At 46.8% G+C, this 23,001-nt stretch overlaps 1 protein-coding gene across 1 annotated transcript in view; it reads right to left on the bottom strand.

The window, feature by feature from the left end:
• The window catches only part of LOC123765214 (uncharacterized), a 33,512-nt gene that overhangs the window by 2,165 nt on the left and 8,346 nt on the right, over positions 1–23,001 (bottom strand). Inside the window, 3 exon segments of the mRNA XM_045753684.2 lie at positions 8,212–8,437; positions 10,169–10,321; positions 22,207–22,330. Coding sequence (XP_045609640.1) covers positions 8,212–8,437; positions 10,169–10,321; positions 22,207–22,330 — 503 coding nt within the window.

Genomic DNA, 23,001 nt, shown 5'->3' with positions numbered 1-23,001 from the left:
TGGATCGTCTGACTTATTCATCCGTGTTCAGACTGGTTGACTAGGCCCACTACCATACAATATGATTAGTCCTCCCTATTTACAATTACTAATATATGTAGTCTAATACTGTAGTGAATGTTAGTCAATCAATTTTGATTGACTACACATATATTTTAATAAACCCCCCTAATGTATAAGGGAGTCGATTGTGAGAATTTGCAGAAATACAGTACACTTAAACGATCACACAATTTGCTATCGAAATATATAAATTAACGCAAATATAAATTTTATATAAATTCATATAAATTAAATAAATATAAATCGGTTCCCCATATTAGGAACCTTTAACAAATTTAGTGTCTTCTTACTAAGGGAAATCGGTATCGAGGCCCCAGTGGGAATGAACGATCACAGTGTACTGAAGTTTGAGTATGTGGTGGAAGAAGGATTAATGTACTCAAGAAAAGGACCTGAAAACAAAAGGCTGGCATTCCGATAAGGAAACTATGAGGAGATAAGAAAATTCCTAATATATATAATGTGGGAAAGAGAGCTCAGAGGAAAGAGGGCACAAGGCATGATGGACTACATCACGCAGAAGTGTAAGGAGGCGGCAGGCAAGTGTGTCCTAGTCCAAAAAGAAAAAAACGAAATGCAGACGAGAAACCCATGGTTTAACCAGAGATGTAAACTAGCAAAGCCACAGAGTACAAGGGCGTGGAGAAACTATAGAAATAACAGGACACTTGAGAGCAGAGAAAGATACCAGAGTGCCAGGAATGAATATGTCAGGATGAGAAGAGAGGCAGAAGGGCAATACGAAAATGACATAGCAAGCAAGGCAAAAACTCAGCCTAAATTGCTGCACAGTCACATCAGGAGGAAAACAACAGTAAAAGAACAGGTAATGAAACTGAGGATAGGGGTAGACATATTCAGTATAAACGACAAGTGTGTGAGGAACTCAATAAGAAATTCCAGGAGGTCTTCACATTAAAGCAAAGGGAAATTCTAGAGATAAGAGAGGAATAGTTAACCAGGCACCACTAGTGGTGCCTGGTTAACTATTCTAATAGCTTGTTATTACCAGTGGGGAGGAAGTAATTACCACTGGAGGTGATTACCAGTGGTAATCTCATACTATTGCAGGTAATAGTTTGAGATTACCAGTGGGGAGGTGAGGAAGCAGTTACTAGAGTTGGATGTATCCATGGTATCTTTAGTATCCATGGTGAGATGGAATCTCACCATGGATACTAAAGGAAGGAGCAGAAACCTTGCCTGCCACTCTCCATGGTGTATAACAAATCACTGGTAACAGGTGAACTGCCAAAAATTTGGAAAACGGCTAAAGTAGTCCCGATATACTAAAAGGGTGATAGAGAGGAGGCACTGAACTACAGGCCAGTGTCCCTAACTTGCATACAATGCAAGCTGATGAAGAAGATTGTGCGAAAAAATCTAGTTGAACATCTGTAGCGAAAGAACTTTGTAACCCAACATCAGCATGGCTTCAGGGAGGGCAAATCATACTTCACATGATTAATTGAATTCTATGATCAGGCAACAAAAATCATGCAAGCTAGAGAGGACTGGCCAGACTACATCTTTCTGGTGTGCCAGAAAGCCTTCGACACAGTACCATATAAAAGACTAGTGCACAAGCTGGAGATGCAAGCAGGAGTGAAAGGGAAGGTACTCCATTTGACAATTGAGTACCTAAGCAACAGAAGACAGCGAGTCACTGTGATGGGTGAAGTCTCAAAGTGGCGAGGCGTCACCAGTGGAGTCCCACAGGAATCAGTCCTTGAATCTATACTATTTCTGATACATGTAAATGATCTCCAAGAGGGAATAGACTCGATCCTTTCAATGTTTGCTGATGATGCAAACATTATGGGGAGGATTAAGACAGAGGAAGATAGTATGAGGCTACAAGATGACCTAGACAAACTGACGGAATGGTCCAGCAAATGGCTACTAAAGTTCAACCCAAGTAAATGTAAGGTAATGAAATTAGGAGGAGGAAATAGGAGGCCAGACACAGAATACCGAATGGGAGATGAAGATCTTCATGGAACGGACAGAGAGAAAGATCTAGGAGTTGATATTACACCAAACCTGTCTCCTGAAGCCCACAGTAAAAGAATATCAGCGGCGTATGCAAGGCTGGCTAACACCAGAACTGCCTTAAAAAACCTGTGGTAAGGAATCCTTCAGAACCTTATATACCACATATGTAAGACCAATCCTGGAGTATGCGGCCCCAGCATGGAGCCCGTACCTTGTCAAGCACAAGACGAAGCTGAAAATAATTCAGAGGTATGCCACTGGGCCAGTTCCAGAACTAAGAGGAATGAGTTACGAGGAAAGGCTGCGTGAACTGCACCTCACGTCGCTGGAAGACAGAAGAGCTCGGGGAGACATAATCACCACGTACGAAATTCTCAGGGTAATTGACACGGTAGACAAGGATGGATTATTTAACACGGGTAACCAAATGAGTCACAAAGAAATTAGAAAGAACTTTTTCATTGTCAGCGTAGTTAATAAATGGAATACACTAGGCAGTGATGTGGTGGAGGCTGACTCCATACACAGTTTCTAATGTATATATGATTGATACTGTTAACCATAACTACCTCTTACTTAAACTCCATCATTATGGAATCCGAGGCTTTTCCCTGAACTATATTCGATCCTATCCTAGTGACAGACACCAATATGTGACCATCAATGATATAACCTACCCCACTCTACCATTAACCGTAGGGGTACCACAGGGCAGCATCCTAGGACCTCTTTTATTTCTTATATACTTCAATGTATATAAGAAGAGCCTAATGTCTCTAATATTCTTGCACCTATATTATTTGCTGACGATACTACCCTCATCTACTCAGACCCAAACACACACACACACTAAATAATGTTGTAAACAATGAACTAAAATAAGTCCACTTATGGATGTCAACCAACAAACTCACACTAAACATAGAAAAGTCCTACTACATTTTATTTGGGAGCAAATCAACAAATGCAATTCAGTTTCAGATTGTCACTGCAATAAAAAGTCAATTGCTGATGCCAATTGCTGATGTCAATTCCATCAGCAATAAAAATGATGGAAAGTTCCTTGACCTATACTAGGCAAGAGACTCAACTTCAGCACCCACATACAACACATAATCAAGAAAGTCTGAAGAACGGCTGGTATACTCTCTAAAATCAGATATTATGTTCCAAACTCTGCTCCCCTCTCACTATACTACGCGCTAATCTATCCCTATCTTACGTATGGTATCTATGCATGGGGTTCAACCTCTGCAAACTACCTGAAGCCCATCATCACCCAGCAAAAATCTGCTATCAGAAAAATAACAAACTCGGCTTTCAGACAAAACTCAGCCCTCCTATTTAAATCCCTAACCATGCTAGACATAACCTGACTCCACACATTCTCTTGTGTCAATTACATTTATAAAACAGTGTTCTTAAGTGCAAACCCTGTTCTGAAACTCTTCCTGGACAGATGTAATAGAACACATAATCACCACACGAGAAATAAATATATCTTTGATATCCTCAGAGTCAAACTTAATCTGTGTAAACACTGTATGCAAATAAAGGGACCTGGTCTATGGAACGCAATCCCTAACGAAATGAAAAGCTGTCAAACTTTTACCTTATTCAAAAATAAAACCAAAAAGTACCTAATTTAATCTTCATAGTTTCCTACCTAATGCTTTAAACTCGCACTGTATCTAGTGCTACCCAATCCCCCAATATATATACCTATGCCATACAACTTTACACATTGTAATAATTGCTGTTATCTTATATCATGTTATACACATAGTCTCCTACATTATATCTTGCAATAATCCTTAAATTATACTACAATGTACCTGTGGATAACCTATAAATTTTCTTTAATGTACCTACTTTTACTTTTTTTTTCTGTCAAATTTCTTATACAATGTATTTTTGTATACTTTCTTACAATGTATTTTTTATACTTTTTTACAATATATTTTTTATACTTTCTTACAATGTTTTTTTTATACATACTTACAATGTACCTGTAAATATTTGATTAATTTTGCTAGAAATTTCTTTCTAAAATTATATGTTTGATTAAGGATCTGCACAAAACGCTATGCGTGCTTGTGGCTTTACAAGAATGTAAAACTTCAAGTGTCTGTACTCTCATGAACCCAATGTACTTTCTTGTATATAAATAAATTAAAAAATAAATAAATAAATAAATAAATAAATAGAGCTCAAGAAGCCCAGGAATCTGTACGTCAGTAGATTGACGATCGAGAGGCGGGACCAAAAAGCCGAAGCTCAACCGCCGCAAGTACAACTAGGGGAGTACACACACACTTATTGGTGTAGAACTCTAATGTAATCTCTTGAGGCGTGTTACGAACCCAAGTTCATCGTCAGAGCACGGAGCAGTGACGTCAGCGCCATCTGTGAGTCCGCTCCCGAAACTCCCACAACATGGACAACGCCATCTAGCGATGACGGGAATATACCGGCGAGAGGCGCTAGATTCCTGTCCTAGTTGGCTCGTGAGGTAGCTGGTACCGACCTCTGGCGAGGTGGTGCTTAGAAAACCAGCGCCATCTATTGTAGGCGGAGTTGTGTGTAGGTGTCTAAGCCAGTAAGTGATGTTCCTAGTGGTCCCATGGAGTGTCCCAGTGTACTGATGACGTGTCTGTATTCACAGAGTCGACGTAGGGCTGCTGTGATGCAAGGTGGGTTAGTCTACCCAGGGCAGCCAAAGTCTCTACACCAGTCTGCTTTAAGGAAGCAGTGAGCCGCCGCCGGAAGAGGACTGTGAAGTGTTCTACTGTCTGCCTGTGGAGTGGCAGTGACGGGATTCGCCGTACCCGGGGCTGGCTGGTGGAAGAGACAACTGACTAAGGTGCTGAAGAGGAGAGTAACCAGCGAGTTGCACGAAGCTCCTGCCTAGGGCCCGCTACCCTAGTATCTGCAAGTGAAGTGGCCCAACAGCAAGGCTGATTGGTACCTGCTAGCAACAGGCTGAACTGTGGTTGTGGGCCTTCACGAAGAGGCACTTATTGGAATTGTGGTTTGGCTGGCCCGTGGCCAGGGTGGACTCATCGTTGTTTCCTGGTACCTGCTGAGGGTAGTGCCACGGATGAGGAAACACGGTACAATACTGCATCGAATGAGCTTCGCCGAATGTTTAGTGTCTTCAGAGAGAGTCATTGGTGTACATATAGTGTAGTAATACTTCCGTTTAAGAGTTTTATATATATATGGTGATGGGAAAAATAATTATATATGGATAAAGTGATGAACTTGGGTATTTAATGTACCTCCCCCTTTTGTTTTACTTGCATTACTGAGCTCACTCCTTGAAAGCCTTTACTAACTTGGGGCTGGATACCAGAACTTTCGTACCACCAGAAAAAAACCCGGTTGCGTCCCATTGTGGCCGTAACAAGACGTCTTTTACAGCCTCGTCTTGCCGTAATCTACCACTATTTAATCACTTTCAGTGGTTAAGTGTTTATTATCACACTAGTTTCTATAGATGGTATTACCCTGTATTATAGACTGTGGGTTGGTTGGTGTTGTCGTCGTTGATCCTTCTCTATGGACAACCCAACCCACAACTCGGTAGAGTGCTTATACTAGGAGATCACCCTTGGCGCTTCTGGCTCTTGGAGAGGGGCTCAACGTCACACGTTTAGGGGATGCGGCTCCAACACTTAGCCTCGTTGTCACGTGCACACACCCACTCGAGCCGCTGTGACTCCCCACTCTCTCCTTATGAGATATGATCTCCTCAATCCCCTATGACTTACTAGTATTACCTCCTACCCTGTCCACGGCAGTGGTTCTTGGTTCTTTCTCTCTCTCTCTCCTTCTTTACTACCTCCTGGGAAGCCTCACTAGGACAAGGGCAAACACCAGCAAATTGTGACACATTTACTGGACAAAGCACATACACGATACATACACACATATAATAATAATGAATCCTATACTCTATAATATCACAATCAGGTTGCACTCCAACACCATCAGAACTCTATTATCGGCTTATCAAGTGGTATCCTATCTCCTGGTTCACCACCTGATACTATCAACCTCCTCATGTTGATCAAGTCTACATACACTGTTGCACTATCAGCAGGATAATGTATATATATAGAAAACCAGCATTTGAATGCAATAACATATATCAGTATAAATGTTCATTGATACACAACAATGATTAATCGATCAATATCAGTCCTAGAACGCATACATCTGTAGGTAATCCAGCCTACGACTGTAACTCTAAACTTCAGTATAAAAACTCCTTGACATAAGAATGCCAACAGTCACTCACCTCTCACTGCGTCTTGCACGCTAATGACAACCAAACACTATCGACTCCCTATAAGTAATCCACCAGAACTTCCCCTTCCACCTCTGGAAGTTCACTACCCTAATATCCTTAGGTTCTTCCGGGCTTCACTACCAGGATCCTCTGCAGTTCCTCCAGGCTGCTATCATGAAGTTTCCTTGAGCAACTACGGTGCTTCACCCTTCTGCTAGGGTCCTCCACAGCTCTCTTGGCTGCTACACCACCTCTACAGAAGCACGTGACACTCCTCTTCACTGCTGCTTCTCCTCACAGCTCGAGGTCCTCTGCTCCACTACCTTGGAGTCTCATCAGCTACTTCATCTGCTGGCTTCGAAGTTCTTAGCAACTTCTTCCCCAAAAGACAAACCTGCAACCCATCGACACTCCAATAAAATGTTCCCCTTTAACACATAAACAAAAATAACCACACAATGTGCTTTGCTCAAACCTCTATCTGTTCTCTACATACAGTGAGAGTGGACTCCCCCGTTTTGGGCGGGTCCATACTCCACCTCGCCTGGCGGCGGTCCTCACTCGCTGGGAGGGTCTTCCTCCGTCAAGAGCCAGGCTCCCTCAGTCGTCCGCCAGCGCTCAGAGGGGGCGGACGTCGCTCCGTGCTCCTCCCTCTTCACTCTCCTATTTCAGGCTTTCTGCCTTATTAAAACATGTCTAACTTATAAATAAACATTGCTACTGTCGCTGGGCACACGACCAACTACAAGTGATCACTATGAACTGGCGTATATCGCGCTTACCACAGATTAACTGATCGAGGGCGCTTTCCCTCTGACGGCGTCTGGTCAGGGCGCTCCACACAGCCCACGAAAATGCCTCTGAGCAGCTTATTAAACTCTCCTCGCCGTCCAAGACTTGACACCACAACGTTCTCGGCTCAATTCCACAGCTGGCACGTCTGCACACTTCTCTTAGAGATATATCACTAGGGGTTCCCTTCTGGCGGGAGCTCAAATGGAGCGCGGCTTCCCCCTGCGATGTCTGGCACTGAAGTGAGGTCAAGGTCCTCCGGAAGCGAGCCTCACGCCTCCAGCAAAATGTCCACATCTCCTAGCCAGTCATTTATCTATTTCCTTACTTACTGCCCATAATCTTAAATTGTTTTACATATCCAACCAGCCATTTTTCATATGGGTTATCACCTCAATATTTGCTAGACCTTCTAGTTAGGTCAGGCTTGCTGAATAACTCTCAAGGAGGGAGACTCGTTTCTCCTGTAGGCTGAGATCATAACACCTGTCAAAGTAGGAGAGATATAGGTGTATGTACTGTATATATATATGTGGATATGTGTAGGTATATTTGTATATACGTGTCTGTGTGTATTTGTATACAGGATATGTGGAAGCTGGTAAGAAATGCATTTCACCTTTGTAAACGCACATTAATGATAAAATGTTAAAGGACACCTCGAACATTGTTCATACAGGACAGACGTAAATCTGTGTATTTATGAACAAATCCACAATGGGCCGTGACGAGGGTTCGAACCTACGTCCGAGAGGATCCCAGACACGCCTTCCTGTGTGTAACTGTGTATTTGTTTGTAGGTTAGCTTAGCATTTTAAAATCACTACAATCACCTTCTGTGGTTGATTGTTCAATAAATCACTGAATTATATGTTTAACAGATTTCTAACCCTGTCCATGGAGGACAGAAGATTATATGCTTGTTAGCATTGTGAGTGTGTGGCCACGTCTGTGGTAGAAAAAAAAAACTTCGGCAAGGTTAGTTTTACAACCTGCCCTCAACTCCCTGTCAACTCTCACAGCCTGTCGTCAACTGTCCCTCCTGGAGCTGGTACAAGGAAACCCACCGTCAGAATCGTTGTTCCACAGCTGGTGCGTGTGAGACCACGGGTCTGGCGTGGTCTGGTGGCTCCAGGACCCCATGGCCCTGCCGTCGGGCCTCGGGTGGGTGTCTGGCAGGCCGGCTGCCCCCATGGCCGCCGCTGTGGAGGCGCCGCTCCCGCCAGTCTTGCCCACTGCCGCGTTGTAGGCGCTGTTTCTCGCGCTGTTGTTCATTGTCAGGTACGGATTGAACTGTGGAGATTGAAGCTATGTTAACCACACTTACCTGACAAACTTGCATGTGTTCAACTGATAAAATATATATTCTTGACCAATCCACACACTAGAGGATGAAGGGACGACGACGTTTCGATCCGTCCTGGACCATTTTCAAGTCGATCGATCACAATCGACTTGAGAATGGTCCAGGACGGACCGAAACGCCGTCGTCCCTTCATCTTCTAGTGTGTGGATTGGTCAACATACTTCAGCCACGTTATTGTGACTCATCGCCTGCAAATATATATTCTGAAATGCAAAACTAGTCAAAATATTTAAGTGTGTAGTCTGTCTTTTGTTGCATGAAAGATTTACGCTCACAAAAGGAGCAGGGAAATGATCTTACAATCTGTATCGAACGCGCTTCAATCACAGAAAACACAAACTACTCTCACTGGTACGACTGTAAATATTGTCTGGACAGATGAGGTCTGGACAGAAGAGTTGAAGGTTTATTGAATACTACTTCCCACTTGCTGGGAAGCTTAGCTGGTGTACACTCACCATATCTAGCCACGTCTTAGGATATCCATACGGAGAGGAAGAATACTTATTCTAACCTTACTACTAATACTAATAAAGTTAGTGACTATTGCTATTATAAACGACACTACGGCTATCATTGCTATCTACTACGGCTATCATTGCTATCTACTACGGCTATCACTGCTATCTACTACGGCTATCACTGCTATCTACTACGGCTATCATTGCTATCTACTACGGCTATCATTGCTATCTACTACGGCTATCATTGCTATCTACTACGGCTATCACTGCTATCTACTACGGCTATCATTGCTATCTACTACGGCTATCACTGCTATCTACTACGGCTATCACTGCTATCTACTACGGCTATCACTGCTATCTACTACGGCTATCACTGCTATCTACTACGGCTATCACTGCTATCTACTACGGCTATCACTGCTATCTACTACGGCTATCATTGCTATCTACTACGGCTATGGCTATCTACTACGGCTTCAGCTACTATCACTACTATCTACTACGCTTACCGCTTCTGCTACTACTACGGCTTCAGCTACTTTCACTACTATCTACTACGCTTACCGCTTCTGCTACTACTATCTACTACAGCTTCAGCTACTATCACTACTATCTACTACGCTTACCGCTTCTGCTACTACTATCTACTACAGCTTCAGCTACTATCACTACTATCTACTACGCTTACCATGTTGTCTTGGTGGCTTGGTGATGCTGCAGGTGAACATAATTATCAGGAGAAAGATCTAAGCCAGCATGACTATATTGTGACTTGAAGTGGCATGACTTGAAGTGAATGTGATGAAGGAGTGAAGGAAGAGTGCCCAAGCACTTGCATCATCAGTGAACGAACCCAGCCCCTCCACGAAGCGAGGCCGTCGCCCTATCCTCCAGGCCAAGTATTTGGACTAAGAGACTATTAGAATTTCTTTTTATTACACTATTTCCGGGAAGTTAAAATGAGCCCCTAACCCCACACTGAGGTTGGTTGGGAGGAGGGTGAAGGCTCCAGCAACACCTGTCTTCTCTCGTAACTCACTCCCTCCCTCCCCCTCTTCCAGCACTCCCTGCCCCTTCTTCTGTCCTCTCCCAACATTCCCTGCTCTCTCCAAGTCCTCTTCCATCCCTCCCTGGCCTCTTCCAGCCTCTCCTTCACCTCTTCCAGCCCCTTCCTGCCCTGAGGACACTCACTCTAGGACACGACTGCTTCTTCCTCTTGGAGAGTGGGTCGTCTGGCGTCTGGGCGGCGTCGATGGCCCAGTAGGAGCCCTTGCCCGGGTCGTCCTTCGTCCGGGGCACCTTCTTGAAGCACTTGTTCAGGGACAGGTTGTGGCGCACTGAGTTCTGTACGGAAGGAAAGGTGACGCTGTTACTCCTTGTCGAACCCACATACACTGCATTGGACCAGTACACACACACACACACACACACACACACACACACACACACACACACACACACACACACACACACACACACACACTCGCGCGCGGGAGACGGTAGGAGACACACGCGATTAGTGAGGTCCGCGGAAATTCGTAAATTTCTCGGGACATTGAAGGAGTATAGAGGCTAGATCATAGTATTTGGCCTCTCGCAGTGTGTAGCTAGCAGGGTGCAACATAGCATAGTCATATCGCTAGTGATAGTGCGAAGATTTGGCGAAGAAACCGAAAGTGGACTAGGGCATCACCGGTGCATGTAAGTGTGTGACCTGACCGGGTGGGACGACCCGCCGTGGAACTACCTGATTGTGCTGTTGAGTGGTGACTGTGATCAGTGGTACAGTGAATTAGTGAACTGTCACATAACGATACAGTGACTGGCTCCAGAGCTTTGTGTAGACAGAGAATAACCGACCTCATCAATCTACCAGCACTTAGTGAATCACCTAGTGGGAGACAACGACGGATAACCATCGTCATCATACATCGCCCTTACTCATCTGGTTGTGTGAGCGGGAGGCAGACTGGTATGTACCCCTCTCTGGTCAATTAATCAGGTGTACAGATTGAGGTAAAAGATTATCAAATTCTCGTTCAGGATATCATATATATTTAAAAATCTCAGAGTGGCTCATTTAGGCAGAGGTAACGCATAAGGGGGTATCTTGACACATACAAGCACGCCCGCCCACGTACGTATACACGCACACAAGTGTGCACACGCTAAAACAGACACACACACACACACTAAATGTAGATATGATAGAGCCCAGTAGGCTTAGGAATCTGTACACCAGTTGATTGACAGTTGAGAGGCGGGACCAAAGAGCCAAAGCTCAACCCCCGCAAGCACAAATAGGTGAGTACACACGTGCTCACACACAGGTGCACACACACACACACGTGCACACACACACACACAATTGTTCAGTCAGGGGAAAAGGCATTAACACCTGGGATAGGACCTTACTAACCCCCACCCCTCTTGACCCCACCATCTGACCTGACCTGACTTAGTCACCATCTCCGCCCCCCCCACCCCCAGTCCCCCGCATCGCCCATACACACACTCTTCCCCTCCCCACTCTCCCTCTCTCCCACTCCCTCTCCCACTCCCACTATCTCTCTCCTGCTCTCTCTCTCTCTCTCTCTCTCTCTCTCTCTCTCTCTCTCTCTCTCTCTCTCTCTCTCTCTCTCTCTCTCTCTCTCTCTCTCTCTCTCTCTCCCCCTCTCCCTCCCTCTCTTTCCTTCCCCCTCCCTCCCTCTCTTTCCTTCCCCCTCCCTCTCTGCCCACACACACACACACACCTCCCCCCCCTCTCTCCCTCACCCGCTCTCTCCCTCACCCGCTCTCTCCCTCACCCGCTCTCTCCCTCACCCACTCTCTCCCTCTCCATCTCTCTCCCTCTCCTCTCTCTCCCTCCCGCCTCTCTCTCCATCTCCTACCCCCCCCTCCCCTTCTACTTTCTTCTCACTTCAGTGGAAGGGTCGGATCCCCCCCCACCCACCCATTTATCTCTCCCTTTATCACTCCCTTTCTCTCTTTTTCTCTCTCTCTTCCTCTCTCTCTCTCCCTCCCCCATCCCAACAGGGTCAAGCATGGCAGCCAGAGGTCCCAGGGGAACAGGAAAGAGCCAAGGTGACGAGATGAAGGAAATGTTCGCCCCGTTTCTGGAGGACATCAAGAGTGAGATGCAAGAAATGATGCAGGAAATGAAGAACGAAATAAGCAACCTGAAAAGAGAGCTGACAGCAGCAAAGGAGGAGATTAGAGCCCTCAAAGAGAATGGTATCGAGGCTGAGAATCAGAAAACCACCCAGGGAGAAGGTGGTAATAGTTTTCTGGATGAGAATGCCACAATAAAAGCAACATTTGCGGAAATACTAAAAAAAAATAACTCTGAAGTAATGACTGCAGTGATGGAGGTGGCCATGAAAGCAGCCACCTCGCAAGAGGCGGCACGCTCCACTAGCCAACTGCTGGAAAGGAACAGATCAGTGGTTGCTGTGGGTATTAAGGAGCAGGAAGGATCTAATAGGACAGAGTGGAATGACAAGGACAAAGCAGCAGTGAATGAAGTACTAAAGGCACTAGACATGGAAGGGGCTGAGCATAGTATTGAGAAGGTTTTCAGGCTAGGCTGGTACAACAAAGACCGAGACCGAATGATAAAGATAGTGTTTGCAAACGAGAACACAAAGGAGAAGATCCTATCAAGGAAGAGCTCCCTGAAAAACGTGGGAAAATTAAAAAATGTATTCCTCCAGAGAGACATGACAAGGGAGGAGAGAGCCGTGGCGGCAGAAGCAAGGAAGAGGCGCAGGGCGAGAGGGGAAAACCAGGAAGTCACAGCTCCCAACACAACACCCCCAGAGGCGAGGGGGGAACCCACAACCAGCTACCCAGTAACACCAGAAGGGAGGACAACCCCGCCTCCCTCCTCTGCATAGAAAACCCCCCTACCCCAAACCCTCCCTGCCCCCACTCAAATGTTCAGCCAAATCTCCCTCCCCCCACACCCAATCCCCACCCCTCCCCTCCTCCCGAGTCCTCCCTCCTCCCCTTTCCTTCCCGTCCTCCCTCCCCTTTCACCCCATACCCTCCCTGTCCCTCCCCCTTCACTGGATCCCCCGCCCCTCATCCCAGTATCCTCTGAGACCCTGTTATCCACCTCACAGGTCCTCACACCCATGGAACAGCCTCCCCCACCAGCAGAACACTCACCAAGGAGGCGATTTGAGAAGGGACAGAAGAAAGTGAGCCTCAAAGCGATGTACACTAACATAGATGGAATTACAAATAAAGCAAATGAGCTTGGAGAACTGGTACTAGAGGAAAACCCAGACATAATAGCCCTCACAGAAACAAAGATCACGAAAACGATAACAAATGCAGTGTTCCCACAGGACTATTATGTTATGAGGAAAGAGAGGGAAGGAAGAGGTGGGGGTGGTGTAGCTCTGCTGGTAAGAAAAGGCTGGGATTTTGAGGAGATGGATATTCAGGGCTGTGAAGGTTTCAGTGACTACATAGCAGGTACTGTAACAAATGGAGGGAAAAAAATTATAGTCACAGTCATATATAATCCACCACCAAATGACAGAAGACCTAGACAGGAATATGATAGAAACAACATGGCCACCATTAACATAATAGAAAGAGCAGCTTCTGTTGCTAGCAGGAATGGATCTGAACTACTAATTATGGGAGACTTCAACCATGGGAAGATAGATTGGAAGAACAGAGACCCGCATGGAGGACCAGAAACATGGAGAACTAAACTGCTGGACGTGGCAACAAGAAACTTTCTAAGCCAGCACACCAAAGAACCAACAAGAATGAGAGGAGAAGATGAACCAGCAATGCTTGATTTGATATTTACCCTAAATGAATGGGATATAAGGGAAGTTAAGATGGAAGCGCCCTTGGGAATGAGTGACCACAGTGTATTGAACTTTGAGTACCTGGTAGAGCTAGGACTTATCTCCCCCCAAAAAGAACTAGGAATCAAAAGGCTGGCATACCGAAAGGGGAATTATGAACAGATGAGAAGTTTCCTAAGTGAAATACCTTGGGACACAGACCTCAGAGACAAGTCTGTACAGGGTATGATGGACTATGTTACCCAAAAGTGTCAGGAGGCAGTAAACAGGTTCATCCCGGCCCAAAGGGAAAAATCCGAGAAGCAACAGAAGAATCCATGGTATAATAGGGCATGTATGGAAGCGAAGAAACTGAACAAAAAGGCGTGGAGGAACTTCCGGAATAACAGAACACCAGAAAGCAGAGAGAGATACCAGAGAACCAGGAATGAGTACGTCAGGGTGAGAAGAGAAGCAGAGAAAAATTTTGAAAATGATATAGCAAACAAAGCCAAGACCGAACCAAAGCTACTCCACAGTCACATCAGAAGGAAAACAACAGTGAAAGAACAGGTATTGAAACTTAGAACAGGCGAGGACAGGTATACAGAGAATGACAGAGAGGTGTGTGAGGAACTCAACAAGAGGTTCCAGGAGGTCTTCACAATAGAACAGGGTGAGGTCACTGTGCTAGGAGAAAGGGAGGTAAACCAGGCGGCCTTGGAGGAGTTCGAAATTACGAGAGAGGAGGTCAAGAGACACCTGCTGGATCTGGATGTTAGAAAGGCTGTTGGTCCAGATGGGATCTCACCATGGGTACTGAAAGAGTGTGCAGAGGCACTTTGCTTGCCACTCTCCATAGTGTATAGTAAGTCACTAGAGACGGGAGACCTACCAGAAATATGGAAGACGGCGAATGTGGTCCCAATATACAAAAAGGGCGACAGACAAGAGGCACTGAACTACAGGCCAGTGTCCTTGACTTGTATACCATGCAAGGTGATGGAGAAGATCGTGAGAAAAAACCTGGTAACACATCTGGAGAGAAGGGACTTCGTGACAAATCGCCAACATGGATTCAGGGAGGGTAAATCTTGCCTGACAGGCTTGATAGAATTCTACGATCAGGTGACACAGATTAAGCAAGAAAGAGAGGGCTGGGCGGACTGCATTTTCTTGGATTGTCGGAAAGCCTTTGACACAGTACCGCATAAGAGGCTGGTACATAAGCTGGAGAGACAGGCAGGTGTAGCTGGTAAGGTGCTCCAGTGGATAAGGGAGTATCTAAGCAATAGGAAGCAGAGAGTTACGGTGAGGGGTGAGACCTCCGATTGGCGTGAAGTCACCAGTGGAGTCCCACAGGGCTCTGTACTCGGTCCTATCTTGTTTCTGATATATGTAAATGATCTCCCGGAGGGTATCGATTCATTTCTCTCAATGTTTGCGGACGATGCTAAAATTATGAGAAGGATTAAAACAGAAGAGGACTGTTTGAGGCTTCAAGAAGACCTAGACAAGCTGAAGGAATGGTCGAACAAATGGTTGTTAGAGTTTAACCCAACCAAATGTAATGTAATGAAGATAGGTGTAGGGAGCAGGAGGCCAGATACAAGGTATCATCTGGGAGAGGAAATTCTTCAGGAGTCAGAGAAGGAAAAAGACTTGGGGGTTGATATCACGCCAGACCTGTCTCCTGCAGCACATATCAAGCAGATAACATCAGCGGCATATGCCAGGCTGGCCAACATACGAACGGCATTCAGAAATTTGTGTAAAGAATCATTCAGAACTTTGTATACCACATATGTCAGGCCAATCCTGGAGTATGCAGCCCAAGCATGGAGTCCATATCTAGTCAAGGATAAGACTAAACTGGAAAAGGTTCAAAGGTTTGCCACCAGACTAGTACCCGAGCTGAGAGGTATGAGCTACGAGGAGAGACTACGGGAATTAAACCTCACTTCGCTGGAAGACAGAAGAGTTAGGGGGGACATGATCACCACATTCAAGATTCTGAAGGGAATTGATAGGGTCGATAAAGACAGTCTATTTAACACGAGGGGAACACGCACAAGGGGACACAGGTGGAAACTGAGCGCCCAAATGAGCCACAGAGATATTAGAAAGAACTTTTTTAGTGTCAGAGTGGTTGACAAATGGAATGCATTAGGGGGTGATGTGGTGGAGGCTGACTCCATACACAGTTTCAAGTGTAGATATGACAGCCCGATAGGCTCAGGAATCTGTACACCTGTTGAGTGACGGTTGAGAGGCGGGACCAAAGAGCCAGAGCTCAACCCCCGCAAACACAACTAGGTGAGTACAACTAGGTGAGTACACACACACACACACACACACACACACACACACACACACACACACACACACAATGTAACGTACGATTATGTTACGTTGTAGGGTAGATTAGATACACATTGTTTAGTGAGTTTTCATATTTATTTAGTAGTCTTGATTACAGTAGTCGGTTGGTGGTACTGTCGTAAACGTTTAGACAGACAGACTAACACAAGGGGCACACGCACAAGGGACCACAGGTGGAAACCGAGCGCCCAAATGAACCACAGATATATTAGAAAGAACTTTTTTAGTGTCAGAGTGGTTGACAAATGGAATGCATTAGGAAGTAATGTGGTGGAGGCTGACTTCATACACAGTTTCAAGTGTAGATATGATAGAACCCAATAGGCTCAGGAACCTGTACACCTGTTGATTGACGGTTGAGAGGCGGGACCAAAGAGCCAGAGCTCAACCCCCGCAAGCACAATTAGGTGAGTATAATTAGGGGAGTACACACACACGCACACACACACACACACACACACACACACATTGAGGGATCTGGTAGCCTGGTGGATAGCGCGCAGGACTCGTAATTCTGTGGCGCGGGTTCGATTCCCGCACCAGGCAGAAACAAATGGGCAAAGTTTCTTTCACCCTGAATGATCCTGTTACCTAGCAGTAAATAGGTACCTGGGAGTTAGTCAGCTGTCACGGGCTGCTTCCTGGTGTGTGTGTGTGTGTGTGTGGTGTGGGGAAATAAAAGTAATTAGTAAACAGTTGATTGACAGTTCAGAGGCGGGTCGAAAGAACAAAGCTCAACCCCGCAAACACAATTAAGTGAATACACACACACACACACACACACCCTTCTTGGGGTCCCTGATAGCTGAGTGATCAGTGGTCATAAACAAGTGATGAGAAACTTTGAATGAGTGGGTTTCAAGCGCGTTTCATCACAAACGCACTTGCGTTTCATCAAGTGCGTTTCTGCCCGAAACGCTGCGCGTACTAGTGGCTTTACAAGATTGTAAATACTATGTATTCTCTCAAACCCAATGTACCTTCTTGTATAAAAATAAATAAATAAATAAATAAATGAGGCTTCGCAAAAGAAGAAGCTAAATAAAGAATGAAGTACGAAGAAAATATAAACTTAGAGGAATATTTTAAGAATGCACCAGAGTTGCCTCAGGTCTACTTGTAATGAAGAGGCTGTACAAGACTGACCGAAATAGACACGACACCAGATTAAGCAAAGAAACAGTTAAGAGGAGCTGAAGCACTGTGTGAAATCCTTCCTGTAGTCTTCAAATCCTCACTAGATATGGAGAACTTCCTGACATTTGGAAAGTGACAAATACAGGACCTATATACAAGACAGAAGGATATCAGGAGTCACTGAATTACAGAGTTTCAGAATTATCAGGAGTCACTGAATTACAGAGCTTCTGTTGCTAGCAGGAATGGATCTGGACTACTAATTATGGGAGACTTCAACCATGGGAAGATAGATTGGAAGAACAGAGCTTCTGTTGCTTCTGTTATCGCTAATAAGTGCTCACTGTAAGATACTAGACTGATTAAATGACAGCTCGCAGAATATTTAGAACATATAAGCTTTGTTTCCCAGCATCAAACTGGATTAACTAAACGTAAATCCTGCCTGATCAACATAGTACAGTTCTACGACAAGATCACAACAATCAAACAGGAGTAGAGAGGGTGAGGCAGATTGCATTTTCCTGGATTGCCGGAAAGCATAAGACACTCTTCCTCACAAGCGACTCCGATATTAACCAGGAAAACAGGCTGGTGTATCGGGAAGAGTGTTAAAGTGGGCGAAGGAGTACTTTTCAGGAAGGAGGAAAAGTGTCGTAGTATGAGAAGAACTATAAGAACGGAGATAGAGGTAACTAGTGGAATTATGAGGGGAAAGCGCCAATTAAGTCATTACGACTATATAGCACTGGGAAGGGATCAGGATAAGGATTTGGGATGGAACGAGGGGGGGGGGGAGGGAACGATACCCAACCACTTGGACGGTTGTGGATTGAACGCCGACCTGCATGAAGCGAGACCGTGGCTCTACCGTCCATCCCAAGTGGTTAGGCAGGTAACGAGTGGCGTACCTCAAGGGTCGGTACTAGGGGCCATCCTGTTTCTAATACGTGTAAGCGAACTAACAGAGGAAGTAAGCTCATTCTCATCAATGTTTCCTGGCACTGCTAAGTTAATGAGGAGAAACAGAGCTAAGGAGGATTGCAATATATTTCAAGATGAACTAGACAATCTTCAGAGATGGTCTGAGAAATGGCTACTAGACTATAACACTACCAAATGCAAGGTTATGAGGATAGGAAGTGGAGCAAGAAGACCAAAAATACAGTAAAACAAGAAGTGAAGACAACTCCAACTTCTGAACAAGAGAAAGTTACAGGAGTGAACATCTAAGTGTTGTGGTGTGAGTAGTGTCCCAGAGTGGTGTCCCAGAGTGGTGTCCCAGAGTGGTGTCCCAGAGTGGTGTCCCAGAGTGGTGTCCCAGAGTGGTGTCCCAGAGTAGTGTGAGTAGTGTCCCAGAGTGGTGTCCCAGAGTGGTGTCCCAGAGTGGTGTCCCAGAGTGGTGTCCCAGAGTGGTGTCCCAGAGTGGTGTGAGTAGTGTCCCAGAGTGGTGTCCCAGAGTGGTGTCCCAGAGTGGTGTCCCAGAGTGGTGTGAGTAGTGTCCCAGAGTGGTGTCCCAGAGTGGTGTCCCAGAGTGGTGTCCCAGAGTGGTGTCCCAGAGTGGTGTCCCAGAGTGGTGTGAGTAGTGTCCCAGAGTGGTGTCCCAGAGTGGTGTCCCAGAGTGGTGTCCCAGAGTGGTGTCCCAGAGTGGTGTGAGTAGTGTCCCAGAGTGGTGTCCCAGAGTGGTGTCCCAGAGTGGTGTCCCAGAGTGGTGTCCCAGAGTGGTATCCCAGAGTGGTGTCCCAGAGTGGTGTGAGTAGTGTCCCAGAGTGGTGTCCCAGAGTGGTGTCCCAGAGTGGTGTCCCAGAGTGGTGTCCCAGAGTGGTGTCCCAGAGTGGTGTGAGTAGTGTCCCAGAGTGGTGTCCCAGAGTGGTGTCCCAGAGTGGTGTCCCAGAGTGGTGTCCCAGAGTGGTGTGAGTAGTGTCCCAGAGTGGTGTCCCAGAGTGGTGTCCCAGAGTGGTGTCCCAGAGTGGTGTCCCAGAGTGGTGTGAGTAGTGTCCCAGAGTGGTGTCCCAGAGTGGTGTCCCAGAGTGGTGTCCCAGAGTGGTGTCCCAGAGTGGTGTGAGTAGTGTCCCAGAGTGGTGTGAGTAGTGTCCCAGAGTGGTGTGAGTAGTGTCCCAGAGTGGTGTCCCAGAGTGGTGTCCCAGAGTGGTGTGAGTAGTGTCCCAGAGTGGTGTCCCAGAGTGGTGTCCCAGAGTGGTGTCCCAGAGTGGTGTCCCAGAGTGGTGTGAGTAGTGTCCCAGAGTGGTGTGAGTAGTGTCCCAGAGTGGTGTGAGTAGTGTCCCAGAGTGGTGTCCCAGAGTGGTGTCCCAGAGTGGTGTCCCAGAGTGGTGTCCCAGAGTAGTGTGAGTAGTGTCCCAGAGTGGTGTCCCAGAGTAGTGTGAGTAGTGTCCCAGAGTGGTGTCCCAGAGTAGTGTGAGTAGTGTCCCAGAGTGGTGTCCCAGAGTAGTGTGAGTAGTGTCCCAGAGTGGTGTGAGTAGTGTCCCAGAGTGGTGTGAGTAGTGTCCCAGAGTGGTGTGAGTAGTGTCCCAGAGTGGTGTCCCAGAGTGGTGTGAGTAGTGTCCCAGAGTGGTGTCCCAGAGTGGTGTGAGTAGTGTCCCAGAGTGGTGTGAGTAGTGTCCCAGAGTGGTGTGAGTAGTGTCCCAGAGTGGTGTCCCAGAGTGGTGTGAGTAGTGTCCCAGAGTGGTGTGAGTAGTGTCCCAGAGTGGTGTGAGTAGTGTCCCAGAGTGGTGTCCCAGAGTGGTGTGAGTAGTGTCCCAGAGTGGTGTCCCAGAGTGGTGTGAGTAGTGTCCCAGAGTGGTGTGAGTAGTGTCCCAGAGTGGTGTGAGTAGTGTCCCAGAGTGGTGTCCCAGAGTGGTGTGAGTAGTGTCCCAGAGTGGTGTGAGTAGTGTCCCAGAGTGGTGTGAGTAGTGTCCCAGAGTGGTGTGAGTAGTGTCCCAGAGTGGTGTCCCAGAGTGGTGTGAGTAATGTCCCAGAGTGGTGTGAGTAATGTCCCAGAGTGGTGTCCCAGAGTGGTGTCCCAGAGTGGTGTGAGTAATGTCCCAGAGTGGTGTGAGTAGTGTCCCAGAGTGGTGTGAGTAATGTCCCAGAGTGGTGTGAGTAATGTCCCAGAGTGGTGTCCCAGAGTGGTGTCCCAGAGTGGTGTGAGTAGTGTCCCAGAGTGGTGTGAGTAATGTCCCAGAGTGGTGTCCCAGAGTGGTGTCCCAGAGTAGTGTAAGTAGTGTCCCAGAGAGGGTGTAATTTTCACATGAGAGACTAGTCTGTCCTACCATAAGGTGTTTGAGTGAGTGAGTGAGTGAGTGAGTGAGTGAGTGAGTGAGTGAGTGAGTGAGTGAGTGAGCGAGTGAGCGAGTGAGTGAGTGAGCGAGTGAGTGAGTGAGTGAGCGAGTGAGTGAGTGAGTGAGTGAGTGAGTGAGTGAGTGAGTGAGTGAGTGAGTGAGTGAGCGAGTGAGCGAGTGAGTGAGTGAGCGAGTGAGTGAGTGAGTGAGTGAGCGAGTGAGTGAGTGAGTGAGTGAGTGAGTGAGTGAGTGAGTGAGTGAGTGAGTGAGCGAGTGAGCGAGTGAGCGAGTGAGCGAGTGATTGAGTGAGTGAGTGAGTGAGTGAGTGAGTGAGCGAGTGAGCGAGTGAGTGAGTGAGTGAGCGAGTGGGTGAGTGAGTGAGCGAGTGGGTGAGTGAGTGAGCGAGCGAGTGAGCGGGTGAGTGAGTGAGTGAGTGAGTGAGTGAGTGAGTGAGTGAGTGAGTGAGTGAGTGAGTGAGTGAGTGAGTGAGTGAGTATATGAGTGAGAGACTAATCTGTCCTACCATAAAGTGTGAGTGAGTGAGTGAGTGAGTGAGTGAGTGAGTGAGTGAGTGAGTGAGTGAGTGAGTGAGTGAGTACATGAGTGAGAGACTAATCTGTCCTACCATAAAGTGTGAGTGAGTGAGTGAGTGAGTACATGAGTGAGAGACTAATCTGTCCTACCATAAAGAGTGTGAGTGAGTGAGTGAGTGAGTGAGTGAGTGAGTGAGTGAGTGAGTGAGTGAGCGAGTGAGCGAGTGAGTGAGTGAGCGAGTGGGTGAGTGAGTGAGCGAGCGAGTGAGTGGGTGAGCGAGCGAGTGAGCGGGTGAGTGGGTGAGTGAGTGAGTGAGTGAGTGAGTGAGTGAGTGAGTGAGTATATGAGTGAGAGACTAATCTGTCCTACCATAAAGTGTGAGTGAGTGAGTGAGTGAGTACATGAGTGAGAGACTAATCTGTCCTACCATAAAGAGTGTGAGTGAGTGAGTGAGTGAGTGAGTGAGTGAGTGAGTGAGTGAGTGAGTGAGTGAGCGAGCGAGTGAGTGAGTGAGTGAGTGAGTGAGTGAGTGAGTGAGCGAGTGAGTGAGTGAGTGAGTGAGTGAGTGAGTGAGCGAGCGAGCGAGCGAGCGAGTGAGTGAGTGAGTGAGTGAGTGAGTGAGTGAGTGAGTGAGTGAGTTAGTGAGTGAGTGAGTGAGTGAGTACATGAGTGAGAGACTAATCTGTCCTACCATAAAGAGTGTGAGTGAGTGAGTACATGAGTGAGAGACTAATCTGTCCTACCATAAAGAGTGTGAGTGAGTGAGTACATGAGTGAGAGACTAATCTGTCCTACCATAAAGAGTGTGAGTGAGTGAGTGAGTGAGTGAGTGAGTGAGTGAGTGAGTGAGTGAGTGAGTGAGCGAGCGAGCGAGCGAGCGAGCGAGCGAGCGAGCGAGCGAGTGAGTGTGTGAGTGAGTGAGTGAGTGAGTGAGTGAGTGAGTGAGTGAGTGAGTGAGTGAGTGAGTGAGTGAGTGAGTGAGTGAGCGAGCGAGTGAGTGAGTGAGTGAGTGAGTGAGTGAGTGAGTGAGTGAGTGAGTGAGTGAGTGAGTGAGTGAGTGAGTGAGCGAGTGAGTGAGTGAGAGACTCACCTTCCAGCCGGACGAGGCCTGGCGGTAGTAGGAGAAGCTGTCGGTGATCCAGTGGTAGATCTCTGCCAGCGTCATCCTCTTCCGTCCGCTGCTGTTGATGGCCATGGTGATGAGGCTGGCGTAGCTGCGGCACCACAGGCGTTGTTAAGACACGGTGGCACAGATACTGAGGCTGGCGAAGCTACGCCACCGGGGAAATTGCTAGGGGCAGTGTGGGTGAGAGATACTGACGCTGGCGTGGGTACGTCAGCGGGGGCATACCCCTTCAAGGATACCGTACGCAAACACACATTTATTGTAAACAAAGACATCAGCTGACATTCCGCCAGGGACGTTTAACAGTGGGGAGAGTTAACGCACCGTTGTAGAGGATCGCTTACGGTGCTATCGTACGTCTGGAGCAGGGTTGTGAAGGGAATTATATTCACATATCCTCATGGAATAGTCCGTTATGCGGGCTTATACATGTTTGAACTAATTAACAATTATACATGGTATAATTGTTAATGGGTTCATTAATGTGATTATCTAAAGTTCATACACACACACACGCACACACACACACACACACACACACACACACACACACGCACACACACACACACACACACACACACACACACACACACACACACACACACACACACACACACACTGGTTGTTAGAGTTTAACCCAACCAAATGTAATGTAATGAAGATAGGTGTAGGGAGCAGGAGACCAGATACAAGATATCATTTGGGAGATGAAATACTTCAAGAGTCAGAGAGAGAAAGACCTGGGGGTTGATATTACGC

This window comes from Procambarus clarkii, chromosome 33 (assembly GCF_040958095.1).
Source record: "Procambarus clarkii isolate CNS0578487 chromosome 33, FALCON_Pclarkii_2.0, whole genome shotgun sequence".
Lineage (NCBI taxonomy): Eukaryota > Metazoa > Arthropoda > Malacostraca > Decapoda > Cambaridae > Procambarus > Procambarus clarkii.
This window is presented reverse-complemented; position numbering and strand designations above follow the sequence as displayed.